The 19,498-nt window shown below is 45.9% G+C and overlaps 1 protein-coding gene across 1 annotated transcript in view; it reads right to left on the reverse strand.

The window, feature by feature from the left end:
• The window catches only part of LOXHD1 (lipoxygenase homology PLAT domains 1), a 163,314-nt gene that overhangs the window by 74,532 nt on the left and 69,284 nt on the right, over positions 1–19,498 (reverse strand). Inside the window, exons 13-17 of the mRNA XM_072732287.1 lie at positions 11,818–11,972; positions 10,020–10,180; positions 4,526–4,602; positions 3,454–3,650; positions 854–1,046 (exon numbers count right to left, since the gene is read on the reverse strand). Coding sequence (XP_072588388.1) covers positions 854–1,046; positions 3,454–3,650; positions 4,526–4,602; positions 10,020–10,180; positions 11,818–11,972 — 783 coding nt within the window. The remainder of the gene's footprint in view (positions 1–853; positions 1,047–3,453; positions 3,651–4,525; positions 4,603–10,019; positions 10,181–11,817; positions 11,973–19,498) is intronic.

The raw sequence follows: 19,498 nt of genomic DNA on the forward strand, positions 1-19,498 counted from the left end.
AGTTGTGGGCAAGGAAGAGGTGAATTCATATTGGGGTTCTTTCTCAGGGAAGCTTCTGGGGGAAGTGGACCATAGACTTGGGCCATAGACTTCAGGGTAAATATAGAAATGCAGAGGTGAGGGAAGTGACATTTTCTGCATCCGGTTTTGGTGCCACTATCTTCCTGACCCTCTAGAAAACCTCTGTTTCTCTAACCCCAACCATAACTATAGCTTTCACATCATGTGCAACAGGTAGCCAGATCACCTGGAATTTCACCTTCATTCAGAGATGTTGCCACCCTATCCAAAAATGTCCTCCACCCCTGTGCCGTGACTATCACCCTATCCTGCTTCATTTCCTTCATAGCTCTTACTTGGATTGTATTATATATTTATTGTTTGCCCCGCCGCTTCCCCTGGTGGAATGTAAATTTCACAAATGCAAGGATTTGGTCTATTTTGTGCCTAGGACAGGGCTGGCTCAGAGAAACAGTCAATATATATACTTATCAAATAAATCTATGAATAAACAGCTTTACCTCCTCAGCCAGTCTTCCTAGTGGAACACACGGACTATGTCTCAAAATCTTGTACACAGGGCTGAGAATATATATTTTTTAACAGAGTTATTTGCTGTCTTTATTCCAGAAAAAAAAAATGCTTCATCCACTGAGTCCTCAGTTTCTCCATTTGTAAAATGAGCCCTTTTGCCCCTCCTAGACCTGTGATACCCCAGGCAATCAGAAGCCCCATTATCTCCCCTCCTTGTTTGGAAACGAAGACCCAGGTCACCACATAGTCCCTCTTCTTTCCCCACTACCCCATCCCACAGGGTAAACTGCTCATGGTCCCATCACTGCTGCTTCCGTACATTTCTGGATTTCCACGACCTCACTGGGATAGAGCTCCACTTCCAGGCGCCCATCGGCCTGGTTCTTGTCCAGCCAGCGGTTGGCAGGGAAGGTGTACTGCTTGCCTTGGCGGGGCACACGGATCTGGACGCTGCCAAGGAACCAGCTGGCGTGCATGCCCGTGCTGTCATGCCCAATCACCAGCCGGCTAATCTGGAAGGAAATGCAGGGTGCGAGTGAGCAGAGCTGGTGCATAGAAACCTCCGCACCTCCATACCTACCCACCCCACCTTCCCCCCCAAACACTGGTGCAAACTGCTGTCCTCAACCCAGATCTTCAGTTCCCCAAAAGAGGAAGCCGCTCAGAAGGAGGAGGCTGGGTCCCAGTCTTGTCTGCCACCAGCCAGCTGGACTACTGGGGGCCCATTTCTCCTGCCCGGAGCCTCCGTTCCCTCCTCTTAGGAGCAGCTCACCTCTCAGGGAAGTTGTGAGAAGCACATGAGGGAGTGGGCATGATATGAACTTTGAAAGCTCCAGTATGTACTTGGGTGGTGGCTGCACAGGAAAGGAAACATTCAAAACATGAACCATTTGCTTCTAATATAGTCATGGTATTGATTTGGCTTTGTTCTGCTTTAAACAATGCACTATTGTATGTACCTCTGCATTTTTTTCTTTTTCTCTGCACCGTCATATAAGTGACATGGTAGGTAGACAACCTCTCAGGACAGCCTCTCTGGTTCTATGCTCAATCTCTCCTCTTACCCTTGGCCCTGAGGAACATATTTCTCTTTCCAGTAGCACTCAATTGTCCACTTGCTTTGCTATTTTACATTTTAACACCTTTACATTTGACATAGACAATGGCGTCAATCATCATGTTACCATCCTTATGAATACTTGTTTGACCAATGTTGAATCACTTTAGTGTTTTCTTGAAATGCTGTCTGTGGGGCAATTCTAACATCAGATGGAATTATCAAACAGCCTTTGAGATCCCTGCCAAGCTTCCCCCCTGATTCTCTCTGTGTTGGTTGGAGGGTAATGCTAGCCATGAGTCTGGGGCCAGAAGGCTAGCTCTAGACAACTGTCCCTCCAAGCCCTGTTCTTGCCCTTCTGAGTACTAAGTGCCTCTTTGAGCTCATCATGAAAACACTGTTGTAACTCAGTGCATGTCTCCTTGGACTATTGGAAGGGAACCAGCTTTGTGTACAGAGCCCGAGAGCCTTTTGGGTGAGTGCCAGGGGTCACAGGAGAGTGTCACTGTCTGTGGGCTGGGACAGTGACAGGACTAGCTGAAAGAGTAAAGACAGAGATAGGCGTCTTCTACCTGACACAGTGGGAAGCTCCTAGGACAGAACTTCTTAATTTCCTTCAATTCCAGAATGCCCAGCACCTACGTGGAGCAATTATTCTGTCAATAACAGCTAGCGTTTACTGAGCGCTTTCTGTGGGCTTGGGGTATTATTAACATAATTAATGCTCACAACAATGCCATTAGCATCCTTTGTCGTTATGAATGAATGCAACAAACAAAGGTGAGGTCACTTATAGGCTTGACAGGTAAGTGGAAATGTGGGGCCAGACTGACACTCCCAATCTCTTGGTCACACTGTCTGCTGAGAGTGTTTCAGAAACACAAGGAAAGGCCCCAAACACCATTCTCCTCCCCTCAGATGTCTCATTTATCTGCTGGCTGTTACCAGAAATCCTCAGTAAAGGGAACAGCATTTCACTCTATGATTATTAATTCTGCTGAAAATGTAAATACGTTTTAAAGAAGGAAAACTTTGATTTACCCTCAAGGTATAAAGAACTGACGTGAAATCTTCCCTCTGAGAGCATTCTCATGGAGTACTTCAAATAGAGTGAAGCTCAGAGACAGGGGAAAGGGATTGCAGAAAGTGAGGCTGCAGTCAGGGAGTTGTCAGCATCCCAATTCCCACTAGCCACATCTTGAGAAGGGCAGGTGGTAAGAGGAAGCCTAGTTCAGACATTTCTAGAAAAGTTTCCAAAACTACAGTCCAGGGGGTTAGATGTGTGCGTTTCCAGATGAAGAGCTTAGACTGCTAGCAGCAGGGCTACCTGGGGCCTTGACCGAGTGCCACTTTCAAAGGCAGAATCTTTCCCTTGCTGCTCAGGGTGTGCACTGAAACAAGTTTCCTGAGCGTAATTCAGATGCACAGTCATGTTTGGAGTTGGGAAGTATTTTTAGCCACTCTTTTCCTTCCCTGCATGCCAGCATCCCCTTCTCCAAGACACTGGGACCCACCTACACTGGTCTTGGCTCTGTAGGTAAAGGAAATGTTGAGACCACAGACACCAAAAATAGTCACTCCATCCCTGAAGGGACTGCAGAAGCTTAACCACTGTCCACATAGCTTCTGCTGCTCTGGGTCATAGCCAGATAACAATGTATGTCTCCTACCCCCAAGTGGGCATTCTTTTCCCTTCAAAATGGGTTCACCTGTGTGCATGTGAGGATGCATATGCATGTGACGTGTGTGCATGTGGGGGTGTGTGATATGTGTGTGCACATGTGGGTGCGTGTGTGTAGCCACATGTGGATATATGCAGGGTGGGGGAGACCACGCCACGTGGTCTCAGGAAGGGGACTTACAGTTCCGATGTTCAGGGTCTCCAGGGTGAACTCATCCACTCGGGCACGTTCAAAATAGTCTTGCAGATTGTTATCAGAGACCAGAAGAACTTGCTTGATGGTGTCAGATTTATCCCCATAGAGCTTGATGTAAACTCTGGAGTCTGTGCTGGCCCCAGAGACATCCCCCGTCTTCAAGCTGATGTGGTAGCGGAAGTCTGGATGGGCCAAGGTGGGAGGTGGGAAGGGAGGTGAGGTTAGTGCAGGGCAGGTGGGAAGGGCTGGGGGTCAGCAGCTGAGCCCTTGTGCTCTCTAAGCAGCCCCACAATGGGACAGGGCTCCCTTCTTCTCTGTTGGGTCCCCCCATCTACAACACTGGGATGCTAACCCCAGCATGGCCTGCCCGAAAGGTGTGAATGCTCCGAGAACAGGTAAGCATTCGAAGAATGGCAAGTGCAGGGCCCTTGAAGGACCCAAGGCAACCGCTTTGTCCAGTTTCTCATCCGATGGTTGAGGAAACAGAGGCAAAGGAGCATCAAGCTTTGCAGACGGTGTTTAGCTCATTATATATGTAGAGTTGTCACTAAGGACTTTGATCTTGGCTTTACAAGCTAGGGATCCGGGCATTAGGAGGTTACACGTTTGGTTCAAGGCTGTCGACAATTGAGCCAGGACTGAAATTCTAATGTGGACCTAAAGCCCCATCGTGAAACAGGGCACCATGCAGATGGTGCTCCATTTTCTCATCAGAAAGATCTGCATTGCCTGTGCCTAAGGGGAGATAAGAACGCCTGTTGGCTAGTGGTACTGCCTTTGTTGCTCTTATCCACAGAGCCCTGGATGTGCTCAGGGCCCCACATCCAAAGCCACAAAGAGACTGTGTACACAGCCCAGACAGCGAAGAAAATCGCAGATCATCCCTCAGAGCCTCTTCCTCTCCGCCCTCCCCACTGCTGCCCCCTGGGGTGGGGGTGGGGGAATGAAGGGAAGAGCACATGCCTGTTCCAAAGGCTTACTTCCATGCAGCAAGGGGAAGGTGCCTCTCTCACCGGAGGCCTACTCACCACCTCACCTGCTCATCGGGACGACTTACTCTTCAGTGTTGCATTGCTGTCACTGGGCAGCAACTCTCGGACCAGCTGACCATCATCCTTATCCTTGTCCAGCCACCTGGTGGGTAGACAAGGGGCTGTTAGCTCTCTGAGTGGTCCACCGCCTACCATTGCGCAGTTCCTGCAGAGTCACCAGGGAGGTCAGAACCGTGAGTTGGGCAGAGGAAAAGGCTCTACAGAAGCTAAAAACAAAGAGTCCCCACTAGACTGGGGAGGGAGGACTGCCCCGAGGAGGTGATATTGGCTGAGGTTGGAAGGATGTCAAGGAGTTGGCTGGGAGAAAAGGGAGGTGCTTTCCCAAGGGAACAGCATAAGCTGGGACAGAGCAGGGCCTCCAGGAGCTGACCTGAAGGCCCCTGTGGATGGAAGGCAGCAGGGTGTTGGGGGCAGGGAATAGCTGGCATGTGAGGAAAGGAGGCTGGAGGGGTAGAAGGTCACAGGATGCAGGACCTTGGCAACCACAGTAGAGAGTCTGTCTTGAAAGCCAAGAATATCGGTGTCATTGTTATCAGCAAAAACAATCGTCTCTTTTTGGGAGAATCTATTGTGCAGATGGCACTGTGCTAGGGGTTCTGGGGAGAAAGAGAAGGCAGAAAAGAGGCTTGGCCCTCAGAGAACCTACCACCTAGTTAAGAAGATAGGATAGACTAGGGGCGCCCAGGCGGCTCAGTCGCTTAAGCGGCCAACTCTTTATTTTGGCTCGGGTCATGATCTCAGGGTCATGAGACTGAGCCCCACGCCGGGCTCTGCACTCAGCAAGGAGTCTACTTGAGATTCTCTCTCTCTTGCTCCCTCTGCCCCTCCCCATGCTCACTCATGCTCTCTCACTCAAATAGACAAACAAACAAATAAAATCTTTAATTAAAAAAAGAAGCTGGAATAGACTAGCCAAGGCATGGAAGACCAGGACAAGGATGGTTGTTGGAGCAAAGTAAGTGCAACAGGAATTTAAAGAAATGAGAACAGTTTGTGGGGAAGGGGTTTTGCCCTGAGTCCTCAAGGAGGAATGAGATTTGTCAACAAGGAGAGGCTGATCTGGACCCCACGGGGCCAGGTTTGATGGCAGTGACTCATCTATTCATCAGAGTGGGCTGTGGCTCCAGCTCTCTGCTGGTCATCCACTCTTGGGGCAACACGTTGGACCGGTTCACCCAAAAAGCACCATCCCCACTGAGCCTGGGCATGCAGCCTGAGAAATCAGATGACCGTGCAAGCATGAGATGCCCAGGCCTTAGTACTCACAAGGGTCTGTGATACAGGTGATGGAGCAGAAGAAATGCCCATAATGTTCTCCAGCACCCTGGGGAAGCCAAGATACTTACCTCTTGACCAGTGTCTCCCGTTTGCCTTGGTCCTGGAGCTTGTCTTGGCAACAGCCCTGTCATACTCCTGGCATGGAGGTACCTCCCTGGCCACAGAACCCATCAGGAAAACCAAGGCCTTGCCTACTCCCCAGCCCTCCCGACATGGAGCTCAGGCCTCCCTAAACCACAATACCCCTGCCAATACACCCTCCCTGGATAGTGGGGTCCCCGTCCTTTCTCTCTCACCCTCCCTCCCCAAGTACATGAGCTCACATTCCCATGGGACCTTGCTGCCTGCTGGCTGTTAGCTCATAATAAATGTTACTCAGTGGTTGAGTAGTCACACTTGCTGTGGGCTTTGGTGCTGTGTGTCTTGAACACCAAAGTTATCTGTGATTCCAAGACAGGAGGATGCATTTGCAGAATTCTTGGCACTGACAATGGTGGGGGTGGAGGGGTGGGGATGGGAGAGAGATTTGAGAGCAGGAACTACTGCGTAGGGCTCCTCTGATCAACCCATTAGGAGTCTCCCCCTCTGTCCCATGGAGGTCGCCCGGCAGCTCCCACAGCAGAGACTGTAGAGAAGGGGGTGGTATGGCCCAGCCACCCTCTTGGGGATGGCAAGAATGGAAGCCAGCAGCCCCGCAGCCCCTGGGAAACCCATGCGCCCTTTCTCTACCACTCACTCACCACCAGGCCACTCCAGCAGTAAAGGGACACAGTGGCTTGTCATTTTAGTTTCCAACTGGAAGGTATTAATAAATATTTCCAAATACAGTCATTTTCTTTCAGCTTCAGACACTTGGGTGAGCGCCTCTGTTGGTGATTTTATTGCTCTTTCCTCAGGCTCATAAGAAATGTGGACATCTGCACATGCGTGTACACACAACACACACACACACAGCTACCAGAGCTGAAACACTCACACTACCTGACCCTGGCAGAGAAGTGTGATAAAGAGGCCTGATTTGTTCTCCTCCAAGCAGCTAAAATAACAGTTCAGGTGAAAAAAGCAGCAGCGTGGGAGTGCACGCTCCATCTCCAGGTTCTTCAAAGTCCTCCTGGGTCCTGAGTCAGTAAATGCCACCACATGCCTCAACCAAGGCAAAGGAATTCATTTTCTTAAAGATGCATGAATGCTTTATGGGTTTGGGGGCAGGAAGGGCTCTAGGGTGTTTGAGGGCCTTGGCTTGCCCTCTGCCCTGCAATCAGAATCACTGGTGTCTTTGGCAGACTTGGCTCCTTTCCAAGCACAACCCCATTTTACTCTTACCATCACTGTAAGACACATGCTGGTTGGGAAGGTGCAGATGACCAGAGAAGTTAAGAAATTTGCCTAAAGCCACACAGCAGGGAAGTAGCTAGACTCCTGGTCCCACACTATTCCTGAACCATGCATGAGCACTGTAGGCAGTGTAAACATCCCCGCTTTCTACTCATCCTCTTTCCAGGATCCCTGTCCTCTTACTGACCTGCCTTAGGGCTCGGTCCTCAGAGTTCTTCATCCAAACTCTCCCTGAAGGATCCCACATCCATTTCCCTGACTTTAAATTCTATCGTTATGCTCTCATTTTCTGGAGCTATTTCTCAAGGCCTGACTCAGCCTACTCCACTCACAAGCATCTCAAACCTACAAACCTAAAATGCCCCAGCTAAACCTCCAGAGTCCAGCCCAGCCCCTTCCCCACAACCCTTCCTCTCCAGGCTCCCTTCTTCAGCAGGGAGCACAGTCTCTGCCCAGGTCTCCAATTGCCCTCTCTCTTGTGGGCACATCCTATGAGCTCTACCTCTAGGATCTGTCTCTAGCGTAGCCCCATCTCTCTACCTCCACTGCCACCATGTAGGGCCAAGCTGCCATGTTATGGGTTTAAATGTGTGCCCTGAAAATGATACGTTAAAGTCTTAACACCTAGCACCTCAGAATGGGACCTTATTTGGAAATAGCGTCCTTATAGAGGTAACAGAGTTAAAATGAGGTCATTAGAGCAGGCCTTAACCCAAAATGACTGGTGTTCTCATAAAAACGGGAAATGTGAACACAGAGACACACGTGTACAGAGGGAAAATGATGTGAAGACACAGGGAGAAGATGGCCATCTTCAAACCAAGAACGCCTGTGACCACTCGAAGCTGAGAGGCAAGGGGCAAATCCTGTTCCAGGCTCCTTCAGAGGAAGCACGGCCCTGCTGACACCTTGAATTTGAACTTTTGGCCTCCAGAACCACGAAACAAAAACTCTGTTGTTTAAGCTACTCAGACCGTAGCACATTATTACAGCAGCCTAGCAAACTAATGCGTGCCATCTCGGGCCCTGCAAACCCTCCTACCAGGCCCTGTTTCTCCTCTGGACCCCCTATAGCCTGCCCTCCTCCCAGAAGCCAGAGGGAGCTTCCCAAAATGGAAGTTCCTTGCCCAAAGCCAGATAGTGGCCTCCTGTCCCTGGCTTCTGTCCACCTTGACCTCACCTGATGACCTTCTACTCTGACTACCTGCATTGATTTCACTGAAGTTCTAGAAGCTTCAAGCTCTTCCCCCAGCACTTTCCTTTCTGTCCCTCAGGAAGTCAGCCTAACTGTCCCCTCTGCAGACAGAACTAACCAGAGCCTCCATCTCTAAGTCACTGTCACTGCTCCTGTTAGCTCCACACCATCATGTGTTTCCTTCATTCCATTCCTCATGGTTCGTAAGTATGGCTTTCTTCGTTTATTCTCTTGCTTACTGTTTAGTTCCCCTCTAAGCTATACACATCTGAGGTCAGGGAGCAAATGCATATAGCAAGTGCTTAATAAATATCTTTTGAATGGATGGAGATAAGGCTGCTCCACTAAGCGTTCCAGCCAGGCAGCCTCCTGGCCCAGTAGGGGGGAAATGAGTTAGTGATGGACTTGGAGAGAGACCATAACTCTCCCATCTCATCCTTCATCCTCAGGTGCCAGGCAGCTCCTCACCAGTCTCTGCATGAGCCACCTCTTCGGTCCATGCTTCATGCCATTTCTCCAGCCTGCATGACCTACCTCCCTTGTCGCCATCCATCTACCCTTTGATCTCCACTCCCAGCCCTCTTCCTAGAAGGCTTCCTCAGCCTTCCCAGCCCCTACTGTGAGTTTCTCTCTGTCCATTAGTGCCACTCACTTAGAGCTGTCTGAGTCATTTCTTATCTTTTTAATGTAATCCCTTGTAATACTTAGAGTGGTTAGACTTTGAAGACTGTAGAGGTCTTTGTCATGAACAAAAATGTTTTACTATTATTGTCCCATGGGATTGTCCTAGTGGCCTTCCATAGCTGGGGAACTCCTCCTCCTGAGCTTATGGAGGTGGTAAGCAATTCAGCTGTGGCAAATGTGTCTGCCTACACATGAGTACAATTGTGTGTATGGTTAGAGGAAGAGGAATGCATCCACTGTGGGGCTGGGCTGTTGGGCAGCTTGTCCTTACCCACTCCAAGGAAGACTGCCCTTAGTGCAGCCACCCTCATGGAGCCTGAGCCAGCCCTAAAGAAGTGAGCTTGGACATGGAGCACCTTGTTGATGGGTGCAGGCTGAATCCTTTGCAGAGCCTGGCAGGTCCAAAGCCCCAAGCCAAGAATACTGCGTACACCTCCCTGATGTTGCCACTGAATAGGAATGGCCAACTTGATGGTGAAAAAAAAAAATCTCTGTCAGTATCTTCTAGAAATCGATGAAACCCGAAACTGGTTATGATAGAAACCCAAATATTTAAGAAGAAAGAGAAAAGAAACTTTACCTCACTAGTAAGTTCAGGAAAGGGAATGAAAACAAAATAAGGTATCTTGGAAAGACATTCCCAGGAACAGATGTGGCTAAAGGCCCATCCAAATGGGAAAAAAAAATCACCTTTGATTCAAAAGTTTAATTCAGCAGGTATTAATAATCTGAGGGAACTCAGTTAAATTCTGAAACTGTCATACTATATCTTTAAAAAGTCATGAAATTTTGGTACTTAAATAGATATCCCAGCAGTACACTGGGACACCTGACACTGGCTCATCACCCGTAGGTACAATGGGGACACAAGTCTAAGCGCCACCAGCAGGGCCACTTCTTCTTGCACCAGCTACAACCTTAAGCCACTGTTTTGCTCCCAGGTCCGTGGTAGTGGGGAGGGCCCAGGACCAAAGCTGGAGAACACAGAAAGCAGCCAGACTACGCACCTGAGACACGGGAACTCCACGTTGTCACTCTCGGGCTGCCCCTCTTCTCTCACCAGAACCCGCTCCAGGAACCAGCCGCTGCCCCCGCCTTTGCCGTCATGCCTGATCCTTACCCGCCTCACCTTCCGCATGGTGACCGACTCAATGGTGAACTCATCGGCCTTCAGAGGAGAACACAGCAAGGCTAGTTGGACGGTGGCACCTTTGGGACCCAAACACCAAAGGAGAGACACAGGCCCAGGACTCAGAAAAGCCATGGCTCATGGGTTGGGCTACTGATCTTCCACAGGTGGGCTGAGGATACCTAGAAAGAAAAGTCTAACTCCTCCTCCAACTGCCTCCACTGAGAAGTCATTCCCTGTCAAGTTCCCAACAGGGAAGGTCTGTATTTTTTTGGTTACACCATGGCCATTCCCTATGATCTCCTTCTAAAAGGCAGATCTCCCAGCAGGATGAACACGGTAAGCTGGTACCATCAGTAACCATTTATCATGAATTAGTTCCTTGGATAATCAACTCGGGCTCCTGCTACAGAAGGATAGCAGGAGGGGCATGGCTAGGACTGACTGGCGGGGGCGCTAGTGGTCTTGCTAATTTCATAGTTTTGCCTGCCAGTGGGGCAGCAGGAGTACAGTAGGGGCTGAGAGTTACCAAGCCCACATGAGCACACCTGGAAGCCTCCAGAAACGGGATCACAAGGGTGGGATTGATGGGTAAGGGAGTGGGATGGAGATAGAAGGAAAGCGTGTGTGTGGGTGGAAGGCAAAGAGGAAATGTAAATATCTACGTGAAGTCACCCCCTCGGTCCCTCCCCAGATGAACCTGGGTCCACCCACGACTCTCAGATTATTTTTACTATCATAACCTTCTATGACCCCAAGAACCAGGCCAGCCTGGAGTGGCCAGAGACAGAGACCTCCACTCAATTTCCAAGGCTTGGCTACCCTCACCAAGGAAGGGGCAGCAGAGGAGGAAGAGAGTCAAGACTTTTGGAAGGTTGGTCTGCGAACCGCTTCAGCTGGTGAGCGCTTTGAGCCTCACTTTATTGCAACAATGACTCTACCAAGCACCAACTCTGTGATGCAGGCCAGGCAGTGCATCTGTGTCCCTAATCCTCACATCAGCTGGCCACAGGCAGGCATCTCTTCCCCACTTCAGACATGAGGAAACTAAGGCTGGGGAAATGGAGCACCCTGAGTTTGCCCCCAGATCTGCTTGGCACGTTCCCCACTGCCCCACATGTGGCCTCCCCAGGAAGTCCATTTAACAGGTAGGGAAGAACAAGGGGACTACCCTGCACATCTATAAAGAGACTAGGGGCAGAACCCAGCTCTTCCACTCCCATATTTCATGTCTTTCTTGATTTCTTTTTCAAAGAGGAAATGAACAAGTTGCCCCTAATGGTCATGTCTAGCGGAAAGAGCAAAGTTCCCAGCCTTCCACTAGCCTGTGTCCTCCAGTCCACAAGCAAGGTGCCCAGCATCCCTCCCTGCCTGACCGCCCCCCGCCCCCAGGGAAGAAAGGTGCTGCTCCTACCCGCAAATGTCTTCCTGCTCTGCCCCCCTCTCAAAGCTTAGGGGTGTGGAGGGGACCATGACCCCTGAAAGGGTGGTTCTTCAGGTCCCAGCTGGATAGTCCCAGGAGCCTAGAGGCTCTATCATGCATATTAGTTTGCTCTTCCCCTAAGCAAGCCTCTCTGACGACTGGGACCCAGCATCGCTATCAGAGCAGGGAAGACAAGGAGATGGGACCTGGGACAGGGACAAGGGGGGTGGGGTTGGTACATGGCTATACTCACATTCCCCTTCTCAAACAGGTCGGTGTTATTCCTGCAGTTGTAGAGCAGCCGCTCCCCTGTGTCCCCCACATCACCAAAAAGGCAGAGGTAGACATTGGCATCGGTTCCTGCACCTTCGAGTTCTCCAGTACACACGGTCACACGGTACCGGGCCACTGTAAGGTAGAGAAAAGAACACAGTGGCTAACCTCCCCTTGCTCCCAGCATTGGCCCTGTTGCTCCTGCCTCTAAGCAGGATGTTCCCCCCCACCTTCCCTTTTTCCCACTACCCCCTCAGGTCTTGCCTGAGCTGACCCTGCTGCCTCCCTGGCTTCACAAAATCCCATCTCACCCAGTCATGGATCGGCTCACCTGCAAGACTCTCTTCCCAGAAAACCAGAGGTTCTCAAGCTTGGACAAGCATCTGTATCCCCTGGGAAATTCTTGTAAGAATGCAGATTCCTGTGTCCCATTTAGACTTCCCAAATTTTAGTTTCCAGAGGTGGGATCCCTAAAACCACTTTGTTGATATGCTCCCCCAGGAGACTGTTAAGGGGGGTTGGCAGTGTTTGGGGGCCATGGGTCTGATTCAACCATTTTGACACCTGATTCCATCCAACCCAGCAGACTCTTTGCCTTAGATTATTCTCCAAGTAGTATGTGTCCTATCTTCTACAGTAAGATAGCTCTTGTTTGTGAATCAGAACTGAGCCCCCTTTGATTCAGAACTGAAAAGCACCAAATGCAGCCACTGTGGGAGGGACAGCAGCTTCTTTCTTTGTTGAAAATGTACCTTGGAGAAGGTGGACCTGCATCCCTGCACGTCACAGCCTCCCTTCCCACTCCAAATAAGCTAGAAAGTGAAATTCATTCATTCACACACTCATTCATTCATTTGCCCTATATCTATTGACTGAAGCCTAGCAGGTGCTAGGCACCCTTATGGGACCGGGATTCAGTAGGGAGCAAGAAAAACAGAGTCCTGCCCCCATGGAGCTTCCATCAGAGTTGAGAGTGGGTAGGTGGAGAGGAAAGATGGACAGTAAAATCATAATAAATTATGAACAGGAAAGTTTTTTCAGTTATGTCTGCAACAAAAATCACATAGGAGAGGGGTGCCCCTGAATGGGTTGGAAATGGGGAGGGGAGTATGGGGAGAGAGTGAAGAGGATTTAGAGATGCAGAAAAGCTTGCAGCAAGAAGTTGATGTCTGGTACAATGCCAATGATAGGAGCCAGCCACAGGAAGCTCTGAGAGAAGAGGGCGTGAGTAAGTGCAAAGCCCATGTGGGGATGTTCTTCTCTCTGGGAACAGAGAGGGGCCAGTATGGCTTGGTTAGATGAAGTCCAGAACTGGACCAAGGCCAGCATGGTGGGGGGGGTGTGTGTGACAGATGAAGGTCAGAAGTGTGACTTCCTTTGTTGTTTTTTTTATACAAGGAGAAGCCATTAGAGGGCTTTAAACAAGGAAATAGCCTGATCTGATTTATGTTTTAAAGATCGCTCTGGCTGCCATGGAGAGAACTGATTGTAGGGGAAGAAGGAGTGAATCAGGCCAGTTAGCATAATAATTATAGTTGTCTAAAAAAGTAAGAGGGTGCCTAGGACTAGGGGTCCCCTGGAAATGGAGAGAAGTCAGTATATTAGAGATATGTTTTTGAGGTAGAACCAATAGTACTTGGTGATGGATTGGAAAAGTAATAAGGGAAAGAGGAATCATGGATGACTCCTAGGTTTTTGGCTTGGGCAACCAGGTAGATAGTATTTCCAATAAGAAGTAGGGATGCCTGGGGGAAAGATGGGCTTAGAGACAGAAATCAATGGTTCTGTTTGTTTATTATAAATTTGTGGTGTCTATTAGATATTCATAAAGAGAGACCAAGATGGCAATTGAATATGTGTCTGGAGAGTCAGGATTGTTGACATGACTTTGGTCATCATTGGCACATGGATTCTACTGAAAGCTATGGGACCAGATGAGATCCCTCACAGAGAGGATTATAGAGAGACACCAACATTAGAGGTCAAGCCCAGGAGAAGCTAGCAACTCAGATGAGAAGCAAACAGTGAAGGTGGGGGGAAACATACTGCTGGACATGCTTCTGAAGCCAAGAGAAGGGAGGAAAGATCATCTGTAGTAAAAGCCACTGAGGAAAGAGAGTGACTTTTGGTTTAGCTGCATGGAAAGCACTCATGTAAAGGACAAGAGCAGTCTTAGTGAAATTGTGGAGGGAGGGAAGAAGCCCTATAGCAAGAGTTTGCTTTAACCATTTTTATACTACCAAGTGGTAGAACACACAAAAAAGATATGAGACATAAAAAACAATAGCAAAACAGAATAGGAGGTGAGAAAGTCGATGTAGCACCTGGATGCCTGGATGTAAACCTTTCAATTAGTCTGTTGTGAAGAGGAATACAAAAGAAAAATAATAGCTGGAGTGGGGTATAAGTTAGAGAAGTTGCATTTTAAAATGTTTAATATGTGAGATACTAGATTATCATACTAAATGGGAATGATCCTGTAGAGAAAAAGAAAATGATAATGCAGGAGGGAAGAATGAGTGAAGTTCTTTAGAGAGGAAGAAGAAAAATGACTAGAGCATAGATAGACTACTAGCTTTGCTAGGATTCAAGAAACTACAACTATAGAGACTGGAGGAAGAGCAGAGGTGTGACCACAAAGTCAGTGATAGGTTTGTAGGACAGCCTTGAATACAAATTGAGATATACTGAGTCATATATGAATTTAAAATGAGACCAGTCTGCAAGGCTGCATGTTTTCCTACAGCAAGTCTACAATGACTGAATAGGTCATTTGTTGGCTTTACCTAGGATAGGGTTTATCTAGGTAAGTATGATAGAGAGATATAAGGACAGGAAAGGTAACAAACAGCAGGTTTAGAGGTAGATTATAATGGTGGCCCATGCAATCTGAGCAAGGTATAGAGAAAATGGAGTATAAGAAGAAGGTGATAAAAAGCAGTGGATTATAGGTCTTGACAAAGTTAAAAAATGTTACGGTAGGAAAAGCAAAACTATGGAGACAGTAAAAAGATCAATGGTTGCCAGGGTTTTGGTAGAAAGGAAGGGAGAGGTAAATAGGCAGAGCACAGAGGACTTTTTAGGGCAGTGAATTTACTCTTTATATTACCATTTATATATTTATATATCCACCATTTATATATCCACCATTATGGTGGATACATGTTATTATAAATTTGTCCAAACCCACAGAATGTACAATACCAAGAGTTCTTCACAAGTAAACCATGAGCTCAGGGTGCTAAGGATGTATCAACGTAGGCTCATTAATTATAACAAATGTGTCATTCTGATAGGTGATGATGATAATGGAGAGCATATGCATGTGCAAGGGAAGGGAATATATGATAAATCTCTATACTTCCTCCCAATTTTGCTGTGAACCTAAAACTGCTCTAAAAAATAAAGTCTATTTTTAAAAATTAAAAAGATATTAAGATATCCCCAGATAAACAAAAACTGAAAAAAATCATCACTAGTAGACCTGCCCTCCAAGAAAATTTAAAGGGAATCCTTCACATTAGACATTAGGCAGCAACGAGGAATTCACCCGAAGAGCACCAGGAAAAGTAATGACATGGTAAATATATAGATGGTATCGTATAATATTTGTAGTTATTTTCTTTTCGTATCTCATATAAAAGACAACTGCATAAAGCAATAAGTATAAAACTTCATTAGGGCTTTATAACGTATACAGATATAATTTGTAAGACAGTGTAACATAAAGGAGGGGGAGGAGAACAAACATATCAGAGGAAAGTTTTTGTATATTATTGAAATGAAGTTGGTATTAATCTGAATTATAAGTTAAGATGTTAATTGTAATTCTCTGGGAAACCATTTGAAAATAAGAAAAATACATATTAAAATAAACAAGGGAAATAAAATGGTATTCCAGAAAATATTTATTTAACACAAAATAAAGTGGTAGTATAAAAATAGAACAACAAAAAAAGATATGAAACATAAAAAATAATAGCAAAACGGCAGGCATAAATCCTGCTATATCAGTATTACATTAAATGTAAATGGACTAAATATTTCAATCAAAAGGCAGAGTGTGGTCATCCTGCAGAGTCAAGATGGGTCCTTTCACCACATATTTGCTCATATGTCAAGGCTGATGATGTCTCACGTGTACCAAAAGTGAATACAAGATGTATCGTTCACATAATGAAGAGTTCCTGGGAGAGTATGGTAGGTTTCCAAGAAAGCCTAAAAATAGCTTGAGACCCTCCCTTGCAGGGGTAAGCACTTGCATGGCTTCAGGTTTCCACCAATGCTAAGGGAGAGCATTCAGTCTTCTTAACAAATCGCTAGATGTCAGGCAGAAAGGGGGAGGCATAGTATAGTTTGAAAGCTGTCAGCAAACACCAAAAAAGTCACACTATTACACAAAGATTGGCAAAATTGATAATAGATCTAACTACCTGCTATATACAGAGATACACCGTAGATTCAAAGACAGAAATAGGTTGAAAGTAAAAGAGTAGCTAACAGAACTGGCTTTATCTGATAGACATAAAACAAGTGTAAAGATTAAATCAGTAATAAAAAACTACTCACAAAGAAAAGCTGAGGCCTAAATGTCTTTACCACTGAATTCTATCAAGGATTCAAAGAAGGATTAATACCAGTTCTTTTCAAATTCTTCCAAAAAATAAGGCAGAATGTTTCCAACATTTTATGAGATCAGCATTACCCTGATACCAAACCAGACACAAGACATCACAAGAAAAGAACATTACAGACCTATCTCTCTTATGAATATGGATGCAAAAATCCCCAACAAAATACTAGCAAACCAAGTGCAGCAACATAAAGGATTTACACCTTGACAAAGTAGAATTTATCCTAAGGATACAAGTTTTGAAAAATCAATTCATATAATGTATCACATCAATAGAATAAAACACAAATGTAACATGATCATTTCAATAGGTTCAGAAAAAACATATGACAAAATCTAACACTCTTTCATGATAAGAAAACTATCAGAAAACTAGGAATAAAAGGAAACTTCATCAACCCATTAAGTCATCTATGAAACACCCACAGCTAATACATAATTAATGGTGACAGACTGGATGCCTTCCTTAAGATCAGAAACAAGACAAGGGTATTTGCTCTCACCATTTGTTTTCAACATGGTACTGGAGGTTTTAGCCAAAGCAGTTAGGCATCCATATTGGAAAGGAAGAAGTAAAACTATCTGTATGCATAGATGACATGATCTTATATAGAAAATCTTTAGGTTTCCATTAAAAACTATTTGAACTAATAAATGAGTTCAGCAAAGTTGTAGAGTATAAGATCAATATACCTGAATCAATTGTATTTCTATTCTTTTGCAATAAACAATCTGAAAATGAAACAAAAAAATCTCCATTCAAAAGAGCATAATAATATGATAAATATGATAAATTTAATAAAATGAGTGAGAAACATGCTCTGAAAACTACAAAATATTGCTGAAAAAAATAAAAATTACTTAAATAATTGGAAAAACATCCCACGTTTACTGACTGGAGGAAGACTTCACACTATTAAGACGGTGACAATTCTCAAATGGATCCACATATAAAATATAACCTCTGTCAGAATGCCAGCTGACCTCTTTGTAGGAACTGAAAAGCTGATTCTAAAATTCATATTGAATTGAAAGGGACCCAGAATAGCTAAAATAATCTGGAAAAAGAATAATAAAGAAGAAGCGTTGGCAAGAATGTGGAGAAAGTGGAGCCCTCACACACTGCTGATGGGAATATAAAATGGTGCAGCTATTTTGAAGAACAGTTTGATAGATCCTTAAAAAGTTAAACAAAGAGTTACCATATAACCCAGCAATTCCATTCAAGAGAAATGAAAACCTATATCCACACAAAGACTTATACCTGAATGTTCATAGCAGCATTATTCGTAACAGCCAAAAAAAGTAGAAACAACCCAAATGTCCAACAACAGTTGAATGTGATCTAACTATATGATGAGATATTATTTAGCAATAAAAAGAAATGAAATACTGATATGTGCTACAGTGTGGATGGATCTTAAAAACATGCTAAGAAGCCAGACATAAAAGGTCACTTATTATATGATTCCACTTATATGAAATGTCCTGAAAAGGCAAATCTATAGAAACAACAACAAAAAAATAGATAATTGGTTGTCAGAGTCTGAGGAGTGAAGTAGAAGACAGAACGTGACTGTTAATGGATACCACATCTCTTCTGGGGGCGATGAAAATGTTCTAGAATTTGATAGTAGTGATGGATGCATGATTTTATCAATATACTAAACGCCTCTGAACTGTACACTTTAAATGGGCGAATTGTATAGTATATGAATTATAGCTCAATAAAGCCACTGTTTTAAAAATTGGATGCTACTGTTGGTGATTCATCTAAAATGAAAACAAAGTATATCCGGATTGATACAAATCATCAAAAAGTTTAAGTCAGTGCACAAATTAGTTTCTCAGGAATATACCCACTTTTATTTGGAGATATAGAGACATCTGAAAATTAAATTTGGCCTTAAATCCGTGGGTCTACGTAGATACAGTGTGTGCAGCTAAAGTCTGGTCAGAGTGATGGGCAAGGAGAGACCACCTGTCCACAAAGTTGGCACCAGGAGAGCACGGGAACCAAGGGGGTTGCAAAAGTCTCCTGCCCCCAACATCACCTCTTCACGGGGCCACAGCCCCTGAACTTAGAGCTTCTCTACCTTCTCCAATCAGCTCTGCTAGGATACAAATTCTAAGCCTTCTCAGCCTTCAGCTTTCAGCCTCTGCATAAATGAAGCTGATGCTCTTGTGTTTAGCTCCTAGTGATAAAACTGGTGGCAGTAAGAGGGATGAACAGCATTAAGGGAGTGAGTACTGGAATGTGGAAGCACAAAAGGGCAGGAGGAACACCAGCCTCGCTTAGTGTCTTAGTCCTGATGAAGTTCAGTTCTGCTTCTTCAGCTGTAGCTATCGGGCAATTCCCAGGAGCAAACTGGGAGGGAATGTAGCAAATCCAGGAGCAAACTGGGAGGGAATGTAGCAAATCCAGGAGCAAACTGGGAGGGAATGTAGCAAATCCCTTTGCCTGGAAATTCCACTCCTGTTTGTTCAGGAGCTCTAAGGTCCATTTGGCTGGAAGTTCTAGGGGCTCCTGATCTCCTCCAGGGGACCCTCCCAGCCACCAGCCATTTAGGTCCCAAGTGCCTTCCTGGCAGGAAGCCTACGGACCATTAAAAATAATTGTATTGTTAGCCATCAGCAGTGAAAGACTTCAAACAGATGGGTAAGTACTAGAGCCTCTTGTACTCTAATTTAAAAATTACACCTCAGCCTGATTAACAAGAAGATCCTCTTTCCAGCAGTCGAGTCCAGTGGTCTCTTGGCCGCTCATCAGTGGTGTATAATCGCTTCTGTGGCACACACAGGAGAGCATGCAGATCTCATTGCTTCTAGTGTCTCACAGAACTCCTGAGGAAGGGCAGTGTGGACGTGCATCGTAAGCGGTGCCTCTGTGGTCTGTGTTCGTCAGTTAGGTCACCCCTCAAAGCCAGCTATGGCATTAATTGCTTCTTTGGCCCTTGTTTTTTTTTTAAGTAAACCAGGAGTACACAATTCAAAGTCAGAGAACTGGTATGTATGTATGTATATCTAG

The sequence above is a fragment of the Vulpes vulpes genome, chromosome 13 (genome assembly GCF_048418805.1).
Source record: "Vulpes vulpes isolate BD-2025 chromosome 13, VulVul3, whole genome shotgun sequence".
Taxonomy (NCBI): domain Eukaryota; kingdom Metazoa; phylum Chordata; class Mammalia; order Carnivora; family Canidae; genus Vulpes; species Vulpes vulpes.